The sequence below is a fragment of the Taeniopygia guttata genome, chromosome 2, assembly GCF_048771995.1.
Source record: "Taeniopygia guttata chromosome 2, bTaeGut7.mat, whole genome shotgun sequence".
In the NCBI taxonomy this organism is placed as follows: Eukaryota; Metazoa; Chordata; class Aves; order Passeriformes; family Estrildidae; genus Taeniopygia; species Taeniopygia guttata.
This window is the reverse complement of record NC_133026.1, coordinates 77,871,674-77,894,011: the sequence shown is the minus strand read 5'-3', so window position 1 is coordinate 77,894,011 and position 22,338 is coordinate 77,871,674. Positions and strand designations below refer to the sequence as shown.

Here is a 22,338-nt window from a genome sequence, read left to right as displayed (position 1 = left end):
AATTTGGACCAAGATACATAAAATGGTAACTTCAATTAACTTTATAAACATATATGGAAAATATATATTTAAAATGTTAACATTTAAAATTTTTTCAGAACAGAGAATGATTTGTTGAAAAAGAAATTCTGGTCTTCTTGCATAGCCATTATCAAAATTGGGTAAACCAATACCAACCTGGAAGAAACTTCTGCATTTTTTTCTCAGAGCATTCATATCAGCTTGCATCACCAACATATGAACAGTCTACATGGTGAAAACCCTTAGTGATTTTTCACTAAAACACAAATTATATTGACTTTTTATACATTAGCACAGGGTAGGGTAGCAATAAACCTGTGGCAATTTCATTTGAAAATTTTTTAATGAAGTGGAATTATTTCCATTCATACTTTCCAGTTTGATCAAACTGTAGCCAAATTGCAAAAATGGAAACAAAACTGTCTACTGCAACACTGTGGAAAATATGCCAACCTCCCTTTCAGAACTGAAGCATCACTTCTTGTGCCTCAGGACTCAAGGCTCCTGCTTGCAGAATTGGAAACTTATAATGAAACTATGGGCAATCAGGAATCATGAACATGTCTTAGGAAGAAGAATTCTACTGAAAAATCAAAGGTGCATTTTGCTATATTATAGCATTCTTAAATAAATACTCTGGTCAGGAATGCAGAGAAACAGCTACCCTCTGTTTTTAAGCCTGCCTTTTGTCAGATGTTCAGTAAATGCATTCTATCACATTAACTTTTCTTTAGCAAGTCATCTACTTTTGTTTATTTTAATTTATACAGCTGATAAAAGCAATCAATCTCATGTAGTCTGCTTAATATTAGCTTTTTACTCCTCTTAAGGCTTAGCTAAAAAAAAACCAATTAGGAATCTTTTTGTGTTCCTTTTTGAACACAGATTTCTTCCACAAAGTATGAAAAGATTTCTTGCATTAAATACCTGCATTCTCATCTTCCTCTTGCCTACATCACTCAATTTCTACACTGTTCACTAAGCCTCACCTCAGCAATTTTACATTTGCCCAAATCAGAATTTCACACAAAAAGGTTTACAGAAACACAACAAGTCTGTCACTAAACATTCAACACATATTAAATCATACATTTTCAAAGTTCACAGTTAACCTTTAAGCCAGAAAATAACTTCTCTCTTGAAACATGCAACATTTCTACTAGGTACCTCAATGGGGCCAATTTGGGAGTCAATAGAGATCTGTAGTTCTCTGATCTCTTTTAAAGCTGACATGGTTATTCTGATGTCATCCAGGTCTGTGATGCTGCGATTTAATTTCTTGCCAGTTTCCTCTATAAAAGTCAAAATAGTTTCCATCTGTGTTCTGTACTTCTTATTGCAATGACACCCCAGCAAAGTCATCCAGGCTTTAGTTTCTGATCTAAGTGCTAGCTTCAGATCAGCTAAAAATATTAAACAATAAATAGATATCAGACATTGCAGACATTTGTTAAGATGCACTTTCAATCTTTTTAATTACATTTGATCTCTTCAGTGGCAGTTCTGGTTTTACGATCTAACCCTTCACATATAGAGATGATGAAATCACATGGGCACCTTGAAGGGGTTTAATTGTGAATTACTTGCAATTCACAATTGCTTTCCACCTGCTCTTCTCAGAATTTACCATCTTTTCTACTGGAAAGATCATCTAAAAACATTGAACAATTAATAGATATTAGAGATCATAGATTTTTTTTTTTTAGAATGTGCCTACTGGAAAGATGAAGTTGGTCTCCATACTTGTCATCTTGCTTATTTACCATTATACAAACTTCTGTCCTATACATCACTAATGAATTGATTAATATTCTCATCTAAAATATTTTCAAAAATTAATCTTTAAAAAAAATAACATGAGGAGGAAATTTGGAGTCTAATTTTGAAAGCTGAAGAAGCAAAGTTTGATCATAGCATTGGTGGAATTGTTAGATAGAAAGGGGTTCAGCCGTCTCACTGCATGCAATTGGGCAAGGAGAAAAGTAACAAACTTATCATCTTACTCCCATGAAATATGTACCCTGGGAATCAGTGACAGAAGGATGGGCAAACATCTACCATCCAACCCATAAGTGAGCAGGCATATCCAGGTGTGGCAATAAACTCCAGCTGAGCCTCACAGATATTCTTGTGTTAGTATTTTCTTTGCAGCATTTACAGCCAGAACAGCAAACAGCCCTTCTCTCTCTCTTTCTCCTTTCCATTTTAATCTATCTCACCCATCCAAAACTGCCACATCTCTCCTTCCTACTGGAGTCAGAAAGTACATGTCTCTGGAGAGTAGATGAACTCTACCAGTGTACAGTGCAATAGCTCCCACGCAGATGTATTCAGGCTCAGAATTAATTTTCAGGTCCAGGTCTTGGAAATGCAGAATTTCAGATTCAAACTCATAGAGTAATGGGTTTCCCACCATGAATTTATCAATGGTTTCCTCCTTGTCTCTCTGCCATATATGGTGGTAACAATTAAACCTCTCCAAAGCTGTAAGAACTTCCTGAAAGACATTTACAAGTTCAAAGGAAGATTCTCAGCATCATGTATATAAGCATGCATATAATTTCTTAGCAGCCGCTCATTAGAGTACTCTACAAACTCCATCATGGAGCAGGTTGAAGCACCTCATGAAATAAAAGGTTGCTGGTAAATTTATGCTAAAGCATAAGTTCCATTACTGATCACGTTATGCAAGAAACCCTATGTTCATCACATCTAATTTGTCAGACTAGTTAAAACATTTGCCAATTAAGTGAATCTTCAGTCAATAAAATAATTGGAATTAGTGGGAAGTAAAGTTTAAAACTAGGATACAGTACACTTGTCCTTCCCTGCCATTTCTTCGGCTAGAAACTGAAACCTGAGCTCCAGGGCCCAACATAAAAAGAAAAATTCATTCTGAAATAATGAAGCTATGAGACAATTTTTTTTAACATTAATTTCTACACTCAATTCAGGTCTCTTTGATTGGAATATAATTTAATTAGTGTGAAAGAGAATTATTCTTTTGGCTCTCAGGAGCTCAGAAAAATGTGAGAAAGTTAAAGTTTCTCCAAAGCTGTAAGAACTTTGGAGTAAACCAAATTAAATTCCTATAGATAAAACATGTTTCATTATTCATCACTGCATCTAATTAAACAAGTAAATGAGAGATGAGTGCTATGAGAAATAATCCACATCATGACTTACAATAAATATAGTACATGCAAGCATTTAACGCTGGCCAAATTATAAAAGGTTACAATATGACAAAATATCATACATCAAAATACCATGATAACTATCCACCATTATCAACTACTCAGCAGCAGCCTGGTAGTTATGCTTTAGTACCACTGAAGTTACTATGCCTTGAGTCGAAGATTTGCACATGGCAAGATATAAAAGATTGGACCAGCCCCAGAAGAAACTGATGCAGAGCTCCCTAAAGACATACAGTTTACTAAGAGTGCATAGAATAAGAACAAGGCAAAGAAGTTATGCATATCCTTTAAGATACATCCTAACCTACACAAGCGAATCCTATGCAGGATTTTACAAATGCCAATCTGATAGCAAATTTTCCTCTAAAAACCTTCATAACCTCTTTAATGTGGCAGAAATCATACTGGCTTCATTAGCTACACACAACACAGCTACACTTAAGAGTTTTTTATGATGTTTTAATTTATGCAATATTCAAAACCCCAAGTCTTGGAGCAGAGTACATCTAATGCATGTTACACTTTTAAAGCATATTTGCAAATTTTCAGCCAAATGTTTTCCTTCCACCATCCAAAATTTTTTCATTATTACATTTAATCACAGCTTTAAACGCCTACCCTTATTACCCAAGGATATTAAAAGCAATACATTAATATCCCTCAGATAGTGATATCAAATTACCATCTCAATTGTCTTACCCCTTTTGTAGAATTGATGGCACTGCTGAGTAAAGATACTAATTTAATAATTTCTTTGTTCCCTGAAACATTCTTGAAGTAGCTCTGGCTTTGCACTGCATCAGATGAACTGAGTGATGCTGTATCTGATACACTATCTATAAAATAAGATTCAAATATAGAAGCAGGCTTAGGGCAGACATACTGGTTAGGAGAAGTAAATTCCTATTGACAAAACAGAATGACATTTTATCAATAAGCATGCACTTTAAAGTTAGGTGTTCCTAAAGGCAACTAGAAGTTAAGGAAGCCAACAAATTCATAAAAATTTTTGTAAAATCGTTCCATCCAGGTACCCTGTCAAATTTGGAACAAGGTCCACACCAATCTTTCAAACAGATTATTTCTTCTCTTCTCCCTCAAGGTTTATTCTGTATGCTTCACCTAAGTGATTTATTTATATTATCAGCATTTGCTTACTTATATATTAGCACTAAGCATTTTTATTTTCTGAAATACCCGACAATTGACACTTTGAAATACAAATTAACATTAACTCTGAGAAGATGGCCATAACCAGTCCCCAGAAAAGACATCATCATTTTTTATTTCATCTCTTGCAAGCAAAATTCTTAGTTTTGAAAGATTAATTTAACTTCTTAACCAGTTCGAGTATTCCTGTCTTACTTTTTAGGTGCATAAGAGAGAGCTAAGCTAAAAAGTCTCAAATATAATTTTTTTAGTATCTCAAGTACAATGTAGAACAATTAACTCCGTTTGATTTTAAACTATTTCAGAAAAGAAAAACCCAATCAAAGATACCATCTTAAATTTTCTTGAACTAATGACTTCAACAACTTAATGTCTGGTCACGAAACAGAATAATGAAAATCCTTTTAGAAATTCTAATCTATTCCATCATTTACACAATCCTCTCTACACCAATATTACAATTTACACAGATGTTTTTATTCACTACCAGGTACTGCGAAAGTTCAACTTACCCTTCTCAAAGGGTAAGCACAATTTCTAACATGCCATTTGAACATGCCAAATTACAAACCACACTGGATAATCATGAAAGATTATTCTGTAGCAAAATGACTATAATTGTAAACATTATATATATTATAACCCAAAGCATTAAAACTCTTCAAGAAGCCCAAAAAAAAAATCCCCTTACTCAAATCCACAGAACAACAAATGGAAAACCTGGTTTCTAACAAGAGATTTCTTCTCTGAAGCAATTTAAAATCTATGAGGTTGTTTAAAATCTATCAAGTCTACTGGTTTTGGTGTATTTTGTAATTAATATCTTCCAATACTTTCTGTATAAATCAGATTTACCTAATACTCAAATTTACTGATGTCAGAGTTTATCATTACCATGGAAGTTTTTCTTTCCAGTCTCTTTCATTCCATCATCAGAATCACTGTCTCTGCTCCCAGTGTGCAACAGAAAAATTTTTCTCTCTAACAGTTTCTCCTGAAGAGAGAATAATATTTATTTTTCATTTGCAGCAGTTTTGCACCATTATTTCTAAGTAAGGCTGTTAAAGACACCAACCTTGGATATTCTCTCCTTACTCCAATGTCGAACTCCTTTCATTACTTTCACAATACTATCTACAGCTTTATTAAGCGTCTGCTGTACCTCATCCAAAGAGGGTGTCATGATGACATTAGGTATAGATAGGTTAATATTAGTCCTAATTATAGGATAAGCAACTTTTTTCTCCTTAGACATACTGTGATTTTCTAAATAAAAGACAAAAACAAAACAAAAAGGCTGTTCATATTTTTTTTGAGACATCAAACTAGGCATTGTTTTGATATAAACCAACAAACATATCTCCTAATGTAAAGTATTGAGTGTAACTTCTGAAGGGAAAAAGAATTCCTGAAGTACAGCTAACCCCTACAGCAGCACAAAAGAAAAGTAAGTGCAAAGCTATTTTTCCCATGAAGCTTCTCTTCAACTTTCTCTGTGCAGCTAAACTCTGTTTAGCACAAATTTTGTTATCTGGCTGGTACTCCCAGTCAGCATATTAAATTGGGCACAGAACCTCCTTAGAGTCTCATAGTATTGTATGCCTTATAAACTACAGAGACCAAAGACAACTGACCTTATTTTTGTTTCTTAAAGGCATGCAACAATAAAACGCTTCAAAAAAGTGTTCCATCACCATGTATGGAAATGTCTGAAGGCAATTAGTAAGAGAAAAAATACACCTCTATTTTTTTTTCATACGGTTTTATATAAAAGGCAAGGGCAAAGAGATCTTGTCAAGTTATCAAGGTCTTAACTTGATAACTAAACATGTTAATTTTTAACATAACTTGTTAAAACTTTTAACAAGTTATCAAGGTCTTGTAGAAACTTATCTATCAAGTCTTGCTCCAACTATAATATTGGCTTCAGAACAGTACAGTGAGCCTAGAGAAAGCATTGTACTGTCACAAGAAAAGAAAACCTTTGGAAATAGACAATGCTATTGATTGCAACTTAACAAGACAGCTTAATCAAAATCCCTTTGTTTTCCCCTCTTTTACATTTGTGAGTCTTATTTATACAGTTACGAGACATTACATTGATATTTTTCTTTATATAGCCTAAAGACCAATGTACTACAATGTAGCCACCTAAGAAGTTGATGGTGGAAGATGCATGAATGCGCTTGCGGATAGTCTCCAGAGTGTGTCGAGTGACTTTCAAAAGGGCATCAATGTTACGATCATTGAAGTAAGAAAGCAGTTCATTGGCTTCTTCCTCTAACTTTTCCAAATCCATTCTCTTCCTCTTTGCTGCAGGAGATAGGCCAGCCCACATTTGACTGGAATTTTGAGAAGATGTCAAGCTTTTTGATCTTCTTTCCTCTTCTTTTGCTAAAACATCATAAATCCAGTTAGTTAAATATACATAAGGAACTTGAAAATACCATCATGCAACACTTCCACAGGTGTCTGAAATAATTTTAAGGAAGGGCAGAATTACTCAATTGTAATCTGCACCCCAGTGTAACAGGCTTATTCCTATCTGCCTTCTTATTCAGTACAAACTGGCATGATCATCATCAAAATTTAAATATTATTTCTTATTTTCTTTCTCTGGGAAGTCCAGCAATTAACCAAGGCTACTAAGTACTTCTATGGCATGAACCTTTCAACATCCAAGTTAGATAAATAATACTGACCTATTTTGTAGATGATAAATTATTGTTACATTATTCATTATCCAGGCAAATTCAAAGTCTTTAGACTTTAGATGCTAATCAGTACTTCAGTCACCTAAGCTATAATGTCCCCAAACATAAATTATCAGCACGAAAAAAAAGAAACACCAAGGAATACAGTACAATCTTCTTACCTGTATTCTTGTCCCTTTTTTCACCACTGGGTACAATTGACTTCTCATCTTTACTGAATTGTTCCTTGGTGTCAAGTAACATGTTTATCAGATCATTAACAGCGGCTTCCACCAGTGAGCTTTTCAAGTGTAAAGTTCCAGATCCTTTTATGCAGAGCTCCTGTTAGCAAACCAAAACAATATGCTCTTATTGTCACAATTCTCATGTCAATTTCAAAGTCATATCAGCCTTTATTAACACAAATGTCAAAGCCTAAGATTTGTGAAAAATCAGATCTATATATAACATTAATTTCAAATTGGTTTGTTCCAAAATACATGATCAACAATAGATCAACAAGGCATCATAAATTACTTTCAGCATTGCTTTGTCTTCTTTCTCAAATCACATGATTCATTAGCTAATACCATGAATCAATGTTTATAATGCCTAGTTTCACTAAAAGAGTCCCAAAAGCAAGGGCTTCTTCATTTTCTTAACTTTCCAATGTAGAGATGGGAGAGTCAACACTTCTTTTAATCATTGCTGGTTTACATTAATTGACTGTGCCATAATGAGTATTAGCCAACCATTTACAGTTAAAAAGAAGATAAAAGCTATACAAGATATATTTATTATTAAAATAAACACTAAAATTATAAACTGGAGAGAGAAGAAATCAAAGAATGAGATTAAATAAAATTCAGAAATTTATTACAGTACTGTGCATCTTTTTTCTCCAATACTTATAATAAAATCAATCAAGTATGCCTCAGCTAACTATAATTTTTACCTGCAATTGCCTTTTATTTTTTTACTTCTTTGGTATTTTATATTTCACTCAGCTTAAACAAACATGACTATCTTTGTTTAATTAAAAATCAATAATTGGAAATATTCAGCCATTTTTAAATTTTAAGATAATCTTTGGCCTTCCTAATGGTTTTGTTGAGTTGAGAGAAAAGGCAGATGTGACTTGCAATATCACAGCAACACTAAACAAAGTACTCTGGGATTTTCCCACTGGGTATTTATTTTTGTTGCAGCAATTTCCTTAGAAATTTAAAGACACTTGCTAGGTGACAGAAGTTTTTTCTAGTCTCCTCTAAATAAAAATTACAATAATCTTACAAACTGTTACTATTTTTATTGTACCTATAACTGGGGTTCTTATACCACTTACTTTGCTATCTCAACTCAAATGGCCATTGTTATTATCATGTAGCAGTTTAACTTTTCAAGTTACCTTCCTGTGCAGAGCTGTTTTTGTGCTCACTCACATATTTTTGCCTTCGTGAATATACATTTTAGTACCTGCCCTATCAGGAAGGTAGCAGCAGGATCAAGAAAAACAACTATGGATTGTGAGGCTTACAAACTGCTACTCATTCCATATATTATTTTAAATTTGACTGTATTTAACAACACGGTGAGTTGTTACAATGGCCAAAATAGAAAAGGTCAGAGAGTTAAAAACACTGAGATAATCAAAAATTTAATTCGTAATAGCTATTCCTACAAGAGAAAAGGAATGGGGATTATCTATTTGATTTTCTACAGTCTTTATCAAACCAAATTTTATTTCAGGAGAAAATACGTTAGACATTACAACCTGAAATGCAATACCTTACTATTGCCTCACAAAATTATTCTGACATATTTATGACCTTAATCAGCTTTCTAACCAGCTGATCTAATAAGTTTTCATGTTTATAGTTAATTACCCTCAACATAAAGTCTTTTGATGTGGTGAAGGAAGGGTGTTTTCTCAGAACACCTTCACCCAAGTACTTCTGCATATATTTTTCACATCCCATTACCAACTCAGGAGAGTTTGAGATACTCATTACACAATACTTTCCATAGTATTTACTCTCCTCAGGCAATTGCTGGAGAATTCCCTTATATAAACAGGAATAATGAAAAAAAATACTATCATAGAGGCAAAATTTTTGAGTACATGAAAGCATAAAAGAAATATCATACACTATCTGGCTTGATATTAATAATGAATAGAAAATAACATCTCAGCTCAGCTCTCTTTGCATTTGGCATTTCTGTTCCTTTTTACTATCCTAGCCAAGCAAGTGGGGATTTCCATCGTATCCCATGCATGCTTCATTAATTCTGCATTCAGAATTTTTTATCTCATAAAAAAGAAAAATATCTAAACTCAAAGTCATCTATCTCTTCTTCATGAAACTTTTATCTACTAACCTTAGTCTTCTGAAGAAATTCCTCACAGCTCTGTGGCTCATCTTCTGGCAACATACAGAGTGTCACTCTACTCATTTCTTGAAGGACAGCATCAATACGAAATTCAACCAAGTCATTCACTCGATCAAGCAATAACTCCAGCCCAGCTTTTGAAGAAAACAGAAGATTCAAGAAAAGCTTAAAAGTTTGAATTAATAGCCTTTGCAAAGTCCCCCAGTGTTGTTTTACCTCAACAAATTATCATTATCAACTGTATATGAATTCTGCACCTTAACCAATTTACTTCAAACATCTAAACTTTTATGGCAAGCTTCACCACAAGAATCATAATTATCTTTTTGCATAATAAATACTTACCTAGCATATGCTATCTACATGCTAAAAAATAAGTATAATATTGTAGAATATAAACTATTATACAAATAAATATTGTATAGCTTTTTATTTTAAAAATAGTATCTATTATATATAAGATTAACTTAAAGGATATGTATTTCAAACATGAAGACATTAACATTTAATTGAGGGCCAACAACATTTCATCTTCTCCTATAGCTTGAACTAGTTACAACTTGGAGAATCTACTAGCAACAGTAAATTTCAGCAAATAAAAACTCTATGCTTCAAACAAATGTTAGAGGCCAAACAATAGTTAACAGAAAACAATCACTAGAATTTTAAAAGTTTAATAGCAATCTGCTCTCAATGTTGAAGCTGAAATAGAAGCAAATTACTTTTATTATTCAAAATTAAATTAAGTATAATGTCAGGCTGGCATCCAAAATGCACTTTAATCTGCCATTTCAACTGAAGAAAATATTCACTATAACTACCTATGCAATTTCAAGAAACAAATCTGTTTGCTGTATTAATTAAGCTGAAGAAAAAGGAATTTGGTATCTTCAGGTAAAAAACACATCTCGGTGCAACCTTGTGATAATCTTTTGAAAACACTACAAGCTCATCTGTTTTCTAAAGCTGTTGTCCAAGATATGTGTGCTTTTAAAAAAATATTAATATGGAATGCTATTGAGCAATGACAGTGCCAACTGAGTCAGGATTTTATTCCTTGAGAAGTTGTTTTGTACATTATAGAAACAAAAAAGCAGGACTAGGAAAAGTCTGGAACCTAGGAACTCTTTTAAAAAGTAGCTATCGTTCTTTAAATTCAGAATACACTGGGCATTTTGCACTATATTTTATGTTTGGTGTAATCCCAGGTGCCTAACATATACAGTAGTAAAAATTTGATGAACATAAAAGACAAAAAGAAGGTGGTGTTATAAAACAAATGTTTAATAGAATACAGGACAGGTGAAAATTCTGATATCTTTTATATATAAATCAGTTAAGTGCAAATCATGTAAAGAACTGTAATCTTATATTATAATTTGCATATGTATAGAACAAATAACCATAAATTAATGGAAGGAGGCAAGTAACCTACCTAGCTTAGAAAAAACTGTATTAATGTATTTCTCAATATTCAGGGATGTCCAGTTCAGCAACATTAGACCTGGCTGGATAGCATTATCTACCTCTACTAATTGAGGAGCTATGAGTTGTTCAAAAGGGTGTTGTATTTTCAGTTTAATTCTTTTGTATTCTGCCAACATCACCTGAAATAATGAAAATATTAGTTTATATGCACTCATTGAACCTCTTCATGCGCACACATTTATTACCTAAACTAAGAAAATTCATCTGTATGCATATTATTGAAATTTTTAAGAAGTTATAATTAATTGCTTGGGAAAGGTTTTCATTATTTTTGGCAGAAGTTCACTATTTGCTGCTCTTTATATCTCTATATATATTTGTTGCTCTATGTGAAGCACTGCTTCACACAGAAATCAATCTTTGATTGCACTGGGGCTGTGATGGAGTTAATTTCTTTTTCAATGTCTCCCATGATGCCACGTTTTAGATTTGTGACCACAACTGTGTTACTAACACACTGATATTTTGGGTATTGCTAAACAGTGCTCGTACAGCATTGAGTCCTTTTCTGCTTCTCACACCACTCTGCTGGTGACTGGGGACACACAAGATGCTGGGAAAGAATGTAGCCAGGACCCCAACTGATTATTGGGATCCCATACCTACGATATCATGCTTAAAAATGAAAGTTGGGAGGAGAAGGAGGGAGGGGGACACTCAGAGTTATGGTGTTTGTCTTCCCAAGTAGCTGTGATACTGCCTAGTTTTACCAGATTAATTCCTTCTTTTTTTCCCTTGTGCGTGCACTTCTTGCCTTCCCTATTAAAATGCCTTTATCTCAACTCACATGTTTTATACTTTAACCGTCAGATTATCTCCCCCATTCCAAGGAGGGAAGTAAGGGAGCAACGGTGGGACATTTGGTTGCCTACTGGATTTAAAACACATAACAGAAAAATCTCGCAAATTTCAGTTGGTAAACGAGTGTTACAGAAGACAAAAGGCTCAAGGAGAAAAATACATCTAGGTGAATTTTCCAGCAATTCTAATAAGATCAGCCTTACCAGAACTATATTATACTATTTTCTTTCTAATGCCTCTTTAACTTGCTGATCTAGTTTCACATGTTCAGCAATAAGATTATGACTTAAAGTCATAAAGACTCTATGATTTATGGGTTTTTTTCATTTCAAAGTAGTCCTTTAAAGCTATAGGTTTCTGGACATCTATTTTTGAATTCCCATCTTGAGTCATTGGGAATCTTGTCTGTTCATAGGCCGATAAAATGATCTAAAAGACTTAAAAGACAAGAGAAAGGGAAGTTTCAACTTCTCTTTTTAAACTGTTTCACAGACACGCGTGTAAAACACCAGTGCCAGAAAAAAAATAAAAGCTGCTACTTGCTGCATGCTTTATACTTTTTAAAAGCAGACCACCTGTTCCTCCCTTCCAGGTATCCTGTCAAAACAAATGCTGTCCAGTGTTGACTTCATAATTGGATGAGAGATTAATTGCTTATCATTTAGAAAGCAAGCAACAACACAGGACATTTTGTAATCCTTTCCTCCCCATTCTCATCTCTGTTCCAGACCCTGCAGAGCTTTCCCAAACACATGCATCTGCAAAGTAACTTCCCAGAAAATATAAAGCCAAGAAAATGTTTTAATGTCATACAAATAAGAAAACAGATTTGCAAATGTTTTTTTGGTACATAATCGTTGATTTTCATTTATCCTCTTCCATATGTACAGAACACAGGCATCTTAATGTACAGTACATATACATAAAATAACTAATGTAAACCCACGTGCAAATTGTTGACAATCTTCTTGTACCAGTCTCTCTGCTGTTGAATAACACTTGCAAATGGTGGAATTTCAAGGCACATATGAGCCATGCAATCTGTTTCTCTGATTAAAGTTAATATTTGAGGATCAAAATTCACAAATAACTCTCCTGTTTCTGAAGCTTTTACCAAGAGAGTTGTTTGAAGTCCTCTTCTAGTTAACTCAATCTGCAGGAAATAAAGTCATCATTCCAATCAGACAAGCCACTACAATAAAATATTTTGGTTTGCATATAAATATCACTTTTGCAGATAGTTAAATCAGGCACTGCTGACAAAGATTGATACGTTATATGAATTCAAAACCAGAATTTATTAACACAATGTGTATGAACCCAAATGCTTAATAACCAAACGGCTATTTATCTAACAGATATTCTTCTGTTGAGTCTTGGATGTTATAAGCTGCATTTCACAGTCCAAAATCAAATCAGAGCCATAGATTTTCTCGTTTCAACCAAGAAAATCTTAACACTCATGTCCTTAGAACTTAATGCATATTCTGCAATAAGGCTGCAGAATTATTCTTGGATAACCTCTTCACATATCTTTTGAATATACTTATCCCCATTTCTCCTTTCACTTGTTTTCCAGTAACTAATAGATATACCAATCTTAATGATACTGACAATTATATCCAACATTTAGGCAAATCCGTTAAAATACTAAAATTAATGTTTATTATAGATTTTTTTTTTTAGTCGTAAAAGCAAAGCATAATCGCACAATTGGTTTACCTGCCTTATTTAAATATTAGAGGACCATTTGTTCTCTATGTGACTAGAAGGGACAGCATTCCTTAGAGCACCACACACTGAAAATGTAGCTGACACCAAAAAGCAATCCTGCCTTAGGCAGGCAAAGTTTTCCTACATTAAAAACTTTGCTGCTATTCTTATTTTCCAGTTGTCTTTGGTTGGTGTAACTTTATTGTTCTTTATTTGCTCCTCAAATTTCATGTATCACATTATATTGAGATGGAGCTTATTTCTAGGCCATAGTTTCAGAACTCATTGATATCTTTCAGTGCACTTTTTACTTTTTCTATGGAACACAGAAAATTTGCACCACCTTTCAATGTCTAAAATATAGTGGAGCATACTGCTTGCTTCAGCAATATCATGTACTATCAAGACATTTTTCACAGCATTTTTCAATAAATAATCTAATCCATTTTTGTCAATGAAGATGTCATGCTCTATCCACTATCATCAATCTTCAAAAAAAAAGAAAAAAGCTGGTTTTTTTCTGTAAAGTTCAACAGCAAATCTTACTTTACTTATTTTTGAGCTTCATACTCATTATTCCCACTCTCAAGTCTTCCTCCCCTGCCTATGTTTTCTTCTCATGCAGTTTTCATTGTTAAGGTAACAGAAAATGTCAGTGGAAATAAGGGGTGCATTGAAGGCACAAATCTTACATTGCCATATAATTATGATAACTTCTACACTTCCAGGTAATTTATTATTTTTAATATGTCCAAGCTGAACATCATTTGCAAAACCAAACCAAACCAAACCAAAACAAACAAACAAACAACCCCCCCCCCCAAAAAAAAACCACCCCTCTTTTTGCTATTAAAAAAAAAAAAAAACTGGAATAATAATCTGGATAATAACCACCCAGTAACAAGTACAAAAAATAGGGGCAAAAATGTTCGGAACTCTCAGAAAGTGACACTAAGCTTAACATTTACATTTTACAGAAGAATAAAAAGCAGCAGAAACTGAGCCCTATCTGTGTACCATTTGTATTCCCCACAGGACACTTGCCACTCTCACGTTTTTTTCTTTTGTTTGGGAGTACAGCAGGAGCTCTACCTTGTGTTCTATGACACTCATGTCCACACCCGTGTGCGCTCTTCCGGCCTGAAAGAAAAGACTACGGAGCAGTAGTCACATTTTTTTGCCGTACCTGGTAGACTAACACGTGTATGTTAAAGTGAACATACTTTTCGTGTCTTTTCAATTCATGTGTCTATGTTTCAAACTTGAAATTCTGTTCAAATCCCCCTCCCTTTGTTCCCACCTAATGAGCATAAAGTTGGAACAGGCTCAGGAAGTTTATATAGCTGACAAGTGTGATTTGACTGCTATAGGAGAAAACAGACAGGTAACAACAGATCAGTACAGATTAGTACAGATCAGAATCAGAACTCAGATTATTCGGACCTCATAAAGGAATGCATCACTTCAGGGGAGATGCCTGGGATATTATAGTTATTTCAGAAAAGATGAAATGCAAATGTACTTGACTGCTCCATCAAGGCACAGTACATGTCAGAAAATCTGATCACTATATCATCTCATCAAAGATGCAACCCCACAGGAATCATACATTCTCCTTAGTCTTTACAGATGAGATGAGGCAGTGAAAACTATCATCAGTTTACTTTGAGTGATGCAGGTATCCAGCTCAGTACCGGAATCAAAAAAGAAACTGAGTCCAAGAGAGAAACACTAAACAAATGCAGAAGGCTTCCTGAAGCATTACAATTCATTACATAAAATATGAGGGATATGCACCAGCTCTCTGTGAAGAGCACATGAAAACATATGAACTTCCTAGGTTAGCAGAATAAGCATTAAAATTAAATACCTTTCTAAGTACAATAACAGTCTTCATTACTGCCGGGAAGCAGAAACAACTATGTGCAGGTCAAGGGTGCTGATTTTGGATATGATGTACCTGAACCATAATGTATAATGAAGCAATTGAAGTACTTTGAAAGAATTGAAAGCATTGAGGTACTACTGTTCAGGTTTCTTGATTCCCAAGTTGCACTCAACTCCAGATTAATTATCAATAATATATATTCAGCACTAGGTCTCAATCCAGCATATTTTATGTACTCTAATATTGCAATCATTTCTCCTGGTTTACTATACCAAATTGACACAAAAAATTCCCACTTACAGTATCAGACAATCTAATCTGGTGACTCTTCACCACATCTGTCAAATCTGGTAACATTTCACACTGCATGTCAAATGCAAGAGTGAAAATGGACGGATAAGGAAAACCTAATATATTTAGACTAGAGAAAAAGCAACTGGTACCTCTGGTCCCAGATATGGTCTAAGACTACCTTTGAGAAGATTGGTATTTATCAGCACCAGAAATTTCCACAGTGTACAAAAGCTATGCCTGAGTTCCAAAAACAACAGGGAAATGCATTGACAGGTATCCAACTACCTTCAAAACCACAATCTGGAGATTCTGATCCTTCTTTTTCAGCTTTGTAAGGCTGAGGTAATTTTTTCTATAACATGCTCTTTGACAAGGCAACAAAGAAACTGGAGGTGAAAAATATGCCAAAACAATAGTAGAAACTTGCAGAGTTTTCAAGCCTTTAAAGTAGACCCTGAAGTCCCTTTATAGCTGATAATATAAAGGTAGTCAGAGGCTCTATGTACAAAACCCAAGAGGGTAAAATTAGTCAAATGAGATTTAGAATTTAAAGTAAACCATGTTCTCTGAATAATATTCAGGCTACAAAGTGTTCTGCCTGTAAGGCCCCAAACAACTCATTCAGCAAGACACATAAAAAGGGCTTATGGTTGTTCATGTACTCAGAGTTACACACATGGGAGAAACACCGATCAGATAGTCTCAAGAGATCAAAACAACAAAAAGCACTTTACTGGTAACTTTAGACGACCATAGAACTTTGGTAAAAGGTTTAGTACAATAATCAGTCAACATAAAACACTTCTTAAAACATTAACTTGGCCCATCCAACTTCGCAAACTCTAAGCCCACTTCATTTTAAGTTAAGCCAAAAATTCCAAGAAGAGGGAATTAGAAGAAGAAAGATCAAGAAAGACAGAAAATACACAGAATAGTACATATATAGCCATTAATTCCTAGGTTCCAGCAGTGTTCAGAGAGAAATTCCATGAGAAGGTAGTGTCAAGATATCAGATAGGTCCATATTCAGCTTTAAACACCCTTTGGCCTTCCTAGGCCCTCCCCCTGGCTGGGATTTCCAGTCATTTGGCCACTCAGGAGCTGGGTTAGGGGCTCCAGAGGTGGACATGGACCAGTGCTTCTGGTGTGCCAGGGATTGGTAGCCACTGCAGGGCTGGGACACAGGCTCTAGGGGTGAGGTACACTGCCTTGCCAGGGCAAGCCCCCACCTGCACCTTCCCCCACACACATGTGTCCTAAAATTGTCAATAGGAAATTAAATTACTTTGTACTGGTTCTGATTGGGTTAATCTTCTCTGTCAGCATTTAATTTTCTTCACAGCAGCTTATGTGGTATCATCAGATTTGTTATCAAAACAAGGCTGATAATGCACTGACGTTTGAGTTGAGCAGTGTTTTCACAGCATCAAGGCCTTCTCTTGTTCTCACTCTGTCCACATAGGGAATAGATTGGGGGTTGGGAGTGGGGATGAAGGGTGCAAAGGAGGCTGTGAGGGGACAAAACCAGGCAGATGTCATGAAATAACAAAAGGATGCTACAAAATAAGCAAAGGGATATTTCTTGCCATATGACATCATTCTCAGCAATAAAAAGGGAAAGACAGAGGTTTGAATGTGTTAGCCACCATCTGCTCTGGAATTGGTTAGACATTGTTTGCCCCATGGGAGAGGGTGAGAAATTGCCTCTGCAGGCAATTTCTTTACCCTTTCTTTCTCCACTTCTACTTCACTAAGTAAGCAACTTATCTTAACCCACAAGTTTTCTTGCTTTTGCTTTTCCTTTTCTCTTCCCTGTCTCACTGGGGGTGCATGGGGGGAAGCAAATGAGCATTTGTGTGGTGCTTAGCTGCCTATTAGGATTAACCCACAAGGGGCTCAAAGCCCACTTGTGCACTGAGTATGCTATCATCTGTTCAGACTGGATGCTTTTTACATGTATATTTACAGAGTGTACCCATAGATTACCACTCAAAATAAAATTCATATTGTCCAGAGCAGAGATAACCTCTGTGTCTTGACAGAACTCAGGCCTGGTTCAGGGGTTCCATGTGGTGGAAAAGTCTCTCCTCCAACCCGTGGAAGGAGGAAGGACAGGACCAGCCAAAAATCACCTCCATCTTAAAACTTCTGACCCCCATGTACAAAGTAAAAACCCCCCTGTACGATGTTAAAACCCCCCTGTACAACAGTAAAAAATTCTACCCTCTACTTTGTAACTACTTCTACTATAATATCTAAACTTTTGTGACTTCTTGTTTTTCCTGCAAAGTTGGTAAATCATTCCATGGCTCAAACTCAAAATCACAGCTGTTTCCAGCTGCCTGCCAGGGTCTCAAATGCTTCTGACCGGGGCCTGGATCCTCCAAAAATGTCTGAGGGACATTTTGAGTTCCAACAGTGTCTGTTTTCACTTTTGGCCAACCAGCTGACAAACTTCTCTCCCCAGACATTATCTTGCATCTGTTGAAAGAATGTGGCAGAAACAGAGGGGCAGCTAAACTTACCACCAGATATTAATTATATGGGGTTTTTTAACTTCTTAGTTATAATGAAAGGTCTTTCAGTTCTTCCTAAAATCGGCTACAGATGCTACAGGCCCTATTTTTTTAACAGGAACACTTTCTCATAAAACAACTTTTTTTTAGTTCATCCCTCACTTGAGAGTCATCATAAGTTAGGTTAAGCATACATGCTGCTACTAACCAGGGATAACACCATTTTTTATTTTTTTCTTTAAGGAATATCTTAATCAAAATCAGCTGGTTTACCTGCTGAAGCCATTCCCTGTGGTAGAACAGCTCAAATTTCACAAGAACTTTTGCTACTTTGTTGTAATTGCGGATTATGCTCTTGCCATCTGGTGTTTGTAGAACTGCTGGATGTCTCTGGAAAGTCACCATGGGCTCCTTGATCCTATGGAATAGGTGACGTGCCCACAAGATCTTGCCAGCTATTGGGGGCATATTACGAGCCAGTGGAGGGTCCTTCTTGTGCCTAGTGTAGATCTTACAGACAGTTTCTATGTCATGGCCATAGTTTTGAAATATTTTCTGATACTTTTCATCAATGCCAAGATTTGGGATTTGCAATCTGCTTAGAAAAATAATAATAATTAAAAAACTCCTTCAACACTTCTGAAATCCTCCTAATGCATTGTTGGAAAACAGTTGTTCCAGATTCCCTTGCATGCTTTAGAAAATAACTAATTTGGCAGCAGAATTTTCAGCTTGAACAAATGTTGTCACAACCTGATTCCAAAAAACAAAGATTTAGACCAGATGATAAAAGTTTCCAAGTAAGCCTACACATTTTCTGTTTCGTCACTGTTTTCAAACACTGGGCTGAAATTATATGCAGCAAACTGTAACCAATTCACCACTAGCTGTCTATTCTATTAAACAGATTATAATAAAAAAACGGACAGAATAAAGTGTAAGGCTGTTTTGCAACAATGTTAATTTAGAAAGACAAATTTCACTGTTTCTTAATGAAAGTATTTTATTCTCTTCTAACTGCATTGTGGTAACAAATTAATGTCATTGTTCAAGCATAAAGCTAAGGCAAATATGCTAACAAAGTTTTCCTCTACTTCAGCTGGTTTTGAAAGATGAAGTTCAAAGTCCACTCATATTTTGCAGTTTCTGATGCAAAAAAAAATGGCTTTTATTCATTCAAGCTACTAAGACAACTCTTAACAGGGCTGAACAGCTGAGACCAGAGAGGTTGAGTTTATTTTTTTTGTATTTAAGAAATGCCTCCTGCTCTGCTCTCCCTCCATCCCCACCCACCACCCCCACCTCCCCACCCCCAGACCTTTCCACTATCCTCAATGTTTTATTTTCATTGCCTGGCAGAGTTTTAGAAATCTAAATAGGACATATTACCTTTCAAATTTCTGCAACATACTCAGTGCCCTTTCAGTGTTCAGAATACTTTCAAAGGTGATGTCTATGAACCTCCTTAATTGATCCTGAAGGACAGTAAATAATTCTACATCAGATAAGTCCCTAAAACACACATCAAATATGCCAAGTATTATTTGAGAGGGTTTAACATGCAATATATTAGAAGATAATTTGTTGATGTGAAACTAATCTCAATAAGTATTATTTTTCCATTTATTTCTCCTCAAAATAATTAAACAAAACACAGCCAACTTTCGAGGCATTTTCTTTCCAAGTTCCCTCTGTAGCTCTGCAACCAGGAAAAGCTTCTGTAGCCTCCGATGTTTCACCATGTTGAGAGGCCTTAAAGAATGCTTGCTTACCTCTCTGGCAACCAAAGCAAGACAAGCTTTTTTTTTTTTTCTTCTGCAGATACCCTTCTCTTTCCCCATCTTGTGATTTCAGAACTATTGGAAAGTTAATTATCTGACTTATTTGTACTACACTCCTATTCACTCAATGAAATCACCCATTTTTGTTATTCTTGACAGCATACAGTAATGAAAAATCCTTTTGCTGAAGGCCCTCAATGGCCCATTCCATTAAACTAGTCTGAAAGATAGTAAATGGAAGCTTCAAAGTGGAAATATATTGGAATAATTTTTCAATTTCAGAATGCAAACTTTGAGATTTGCATTTTTTGTGGTAACTCAGAGAGAATAATAAGGATTTCTCAATAAATTAAATTATTTTGTATAATTGTATCATACATGAAGATCATTTATGTCTCTGCAAAACTCTTCATAGTCTTGGTCAAAATCAGTCTTCTGCAGATCCAAGAAATCATAATGCTTATTCTTCATGTTGTCAACAATGCTCTAAACAATTTCACAGAAAAAGAAAACCATTACCAAAAAAATGTCTTATGAAAAAGACTTACCACACCAAACATTTAGCACAACAGGTTGTGCACATTCACATTTTACCGTTGCTAATAGTTCCCAGTACTTACTGAGCAATATAAGCAAACCCCTTAAAAGAAATATTTGCAGAAATAAAGTTGGTGTCATGCCCATTCAAATTTAATTTCTAGTATTTATTTCAAATAAATTTGAAATTTATTTCAAATTTCATTTGTATTATTTCTCTTATTCTAAGTCAATTAGAACTGACACAAAATTCAGACTTGCTTTTCATCAAAGACATTATTTACTAATTAAACATTCTGTCATGAAGAAGTACATTTCTATTAAAATTTCAAAGTTCAACAGAGAAAAATGTGGGAGGGGGTGTGGAAGGTGGCCCCCCTGCTTTGCCCTGGGAGGCAACAGATATGTAGTTTCCCACCTTCCCTGTTGTCAATCTTTTGTTATCCCTTCCCCTTGTCCCTGTCTATCATTATGTACTCCTTCCCCCAGTTCTGGAATGTTCTGAGTTCTTTGTATCCCCATTGGTCCCTTCCCCAAAACCACTCCTTCCCCCTATCCCCATCGGTTGTTACCCTGCCACTCTCCCTCCCTGATCCCTTTCTTATTGGCTGTTTCATACCCTGACCCTCCTTCCCAGTTACTGTTATAATCCCTACCCCGCCCCTGGTTCGGGGCTTTCAGAGCTGGCTGTCCTGAGGGGTTGTTCCCCTTCGCCACCCACCTCACCTTCCCTCTGCTGAGCCCTCAGGAATAAAGCCTCTTGAGAGTCACCCGCCTCGGTGGAAGCCTTTTATTCTACAGCTATCCAGCTCTTGAAGGACCTGACCCTGTGGCAAGCCAGAGTGGTCACAGGACCCCAGGGCCTCAGAAAAATATTTTCACATTATTATTTTCCATGTCCTTTAAACAACTGATTCCATACATAGATAAACTCTTCAAAAAACACGGTAAGATGCAGCACATCACCAGCCCACAACTTAGTATTCCTGGCTTCTCTTACACAGCTGCTGTCTATACACATAAAAGTATATCTTAGTCATCATCTCTCTTGAGATGTACACACAGATAAAGGATTCCTAATGATAAACTACTGTTCAACATCCTAATAGTTTACCACAGTATAATTACGAAACTCGGCATATTTCCAGCTCAGCTGACTTCCCTAAATTCAGTTTCATTGCATTGCTGTAAACAAAAAATTCCATCTTTTTCTTGAACAACATGTAAATCCTAGATAGGGACTAAGTATTAAAGCATAAAAAACAGCAAAATAGTTAACTCCTATTGTAAAAAAATGTTAAGACATATAATCAGTCACATGCTAATTGTAGCTATGGTCCATGTCAAATACTTCAGTAGCTCAATTTTGTCACTTTAAAAAGAAGTGTGATCACTTTTCTGCTCTTTATGCAACCTATTCAGAACCTTTCACGCAGCCTTTTTTACCTAAGCATTCTTCATCCTGAAACACAATTGACTTTACAGCAGCTGGGTCTCACACAAAGTTCTTGTTTAAGGACTTGGGTGCTCCTAATGAGGTGTATCTCTATAAAGTTTGCATCATAGCTTGAACTGATGGTCGCAAGCAGCTTTTCAAACACAAACGCCCCAAAGAAATTCTATTCACGTTTTCCAGCCTATAAAAATTGCACTTCATTGCATGATCTGAAAATTCTTCACAACCCGGATTGCTGAGAAGTCTGGTTATGCGACTTTGGAGAGCAGCTCTTGGAAATAAAATTTAGAGCATTCCACACCTGTCCTGCCCACATGGAAGAGTCTTGGACTAAGGTATCCTTACAGCTGTGCCCTGGCTAACTCTCAGAAGACTATAGAACAGAACAA

The 22,338-nt window shown here is 35.5% G+C and overlaps 1 protein-coding gene across 5 annotated transcripts in view; it reads right to left on the bottom strand.

Annotated features, from left to right (window-relative positions):
- The window catches only part of LOC100231437 (dynein axonemal heavy chain 5), a 140,559-nt gene that overhangs the window by 77,393 nt on the left and 40,828 nt on the right, over nt 1-22,338 (bottom strand). For 2 of the 5 annotated variants that reach the window (XM_072924293.1, XM_072924294.1), the window contains exons 12-24: nt 20,335-20,442; nt 19,565-19,650; nt 18,449-18,770; nt 12,711-12,917; nt 10,911-11,082; nt 9,464-9,609; nt 7,267-7,426; nt 6,543-6,785; nt 5,467-5,657; nt 5,286-5,385; nt 3,921-4,057; nt 2,317-2,518; nt 1,189-1,424 (exon numbers count right to left, since the gene is read on the bottom strand). In XM_072924293.1, coding sequence (XP_072780394.1) covers nt 1,189-1,424; nt 2,317-2,518; nt 3,921-4,057; nt 5,286-5,385; nt 5,467-5,657; nt 6,543-6,785; nt 7,267-7,426; nt 9,464-9,609; nt 10,911-11,082; nt 12,711-12,917; nt 18,449-18,770; nt 19,565-19,650; nt 20,335-20,442 — 2,310 coding nt within the window. Of the gene's footprint in view, nt 1-1,188; nt 1,425-2,316; nt 2,519-3,920; nt 4,058-5,285; nt 5,386-5,466; nt 5,658-6,542; nt 6,786-7,266; nt 7,427-9,463; nt 9,610-10,910; nt 11,083-12,710; nt 18,425-18,448; nt 18,771-19,564; nt 19,651-20,334; nt 20,443-22,338 lie in introns of those variants that run through there. The other 3 variants (XM_072924295.1, XM_072924297.1, XM_072924296.1) reach the window with 2 other exon arrangements.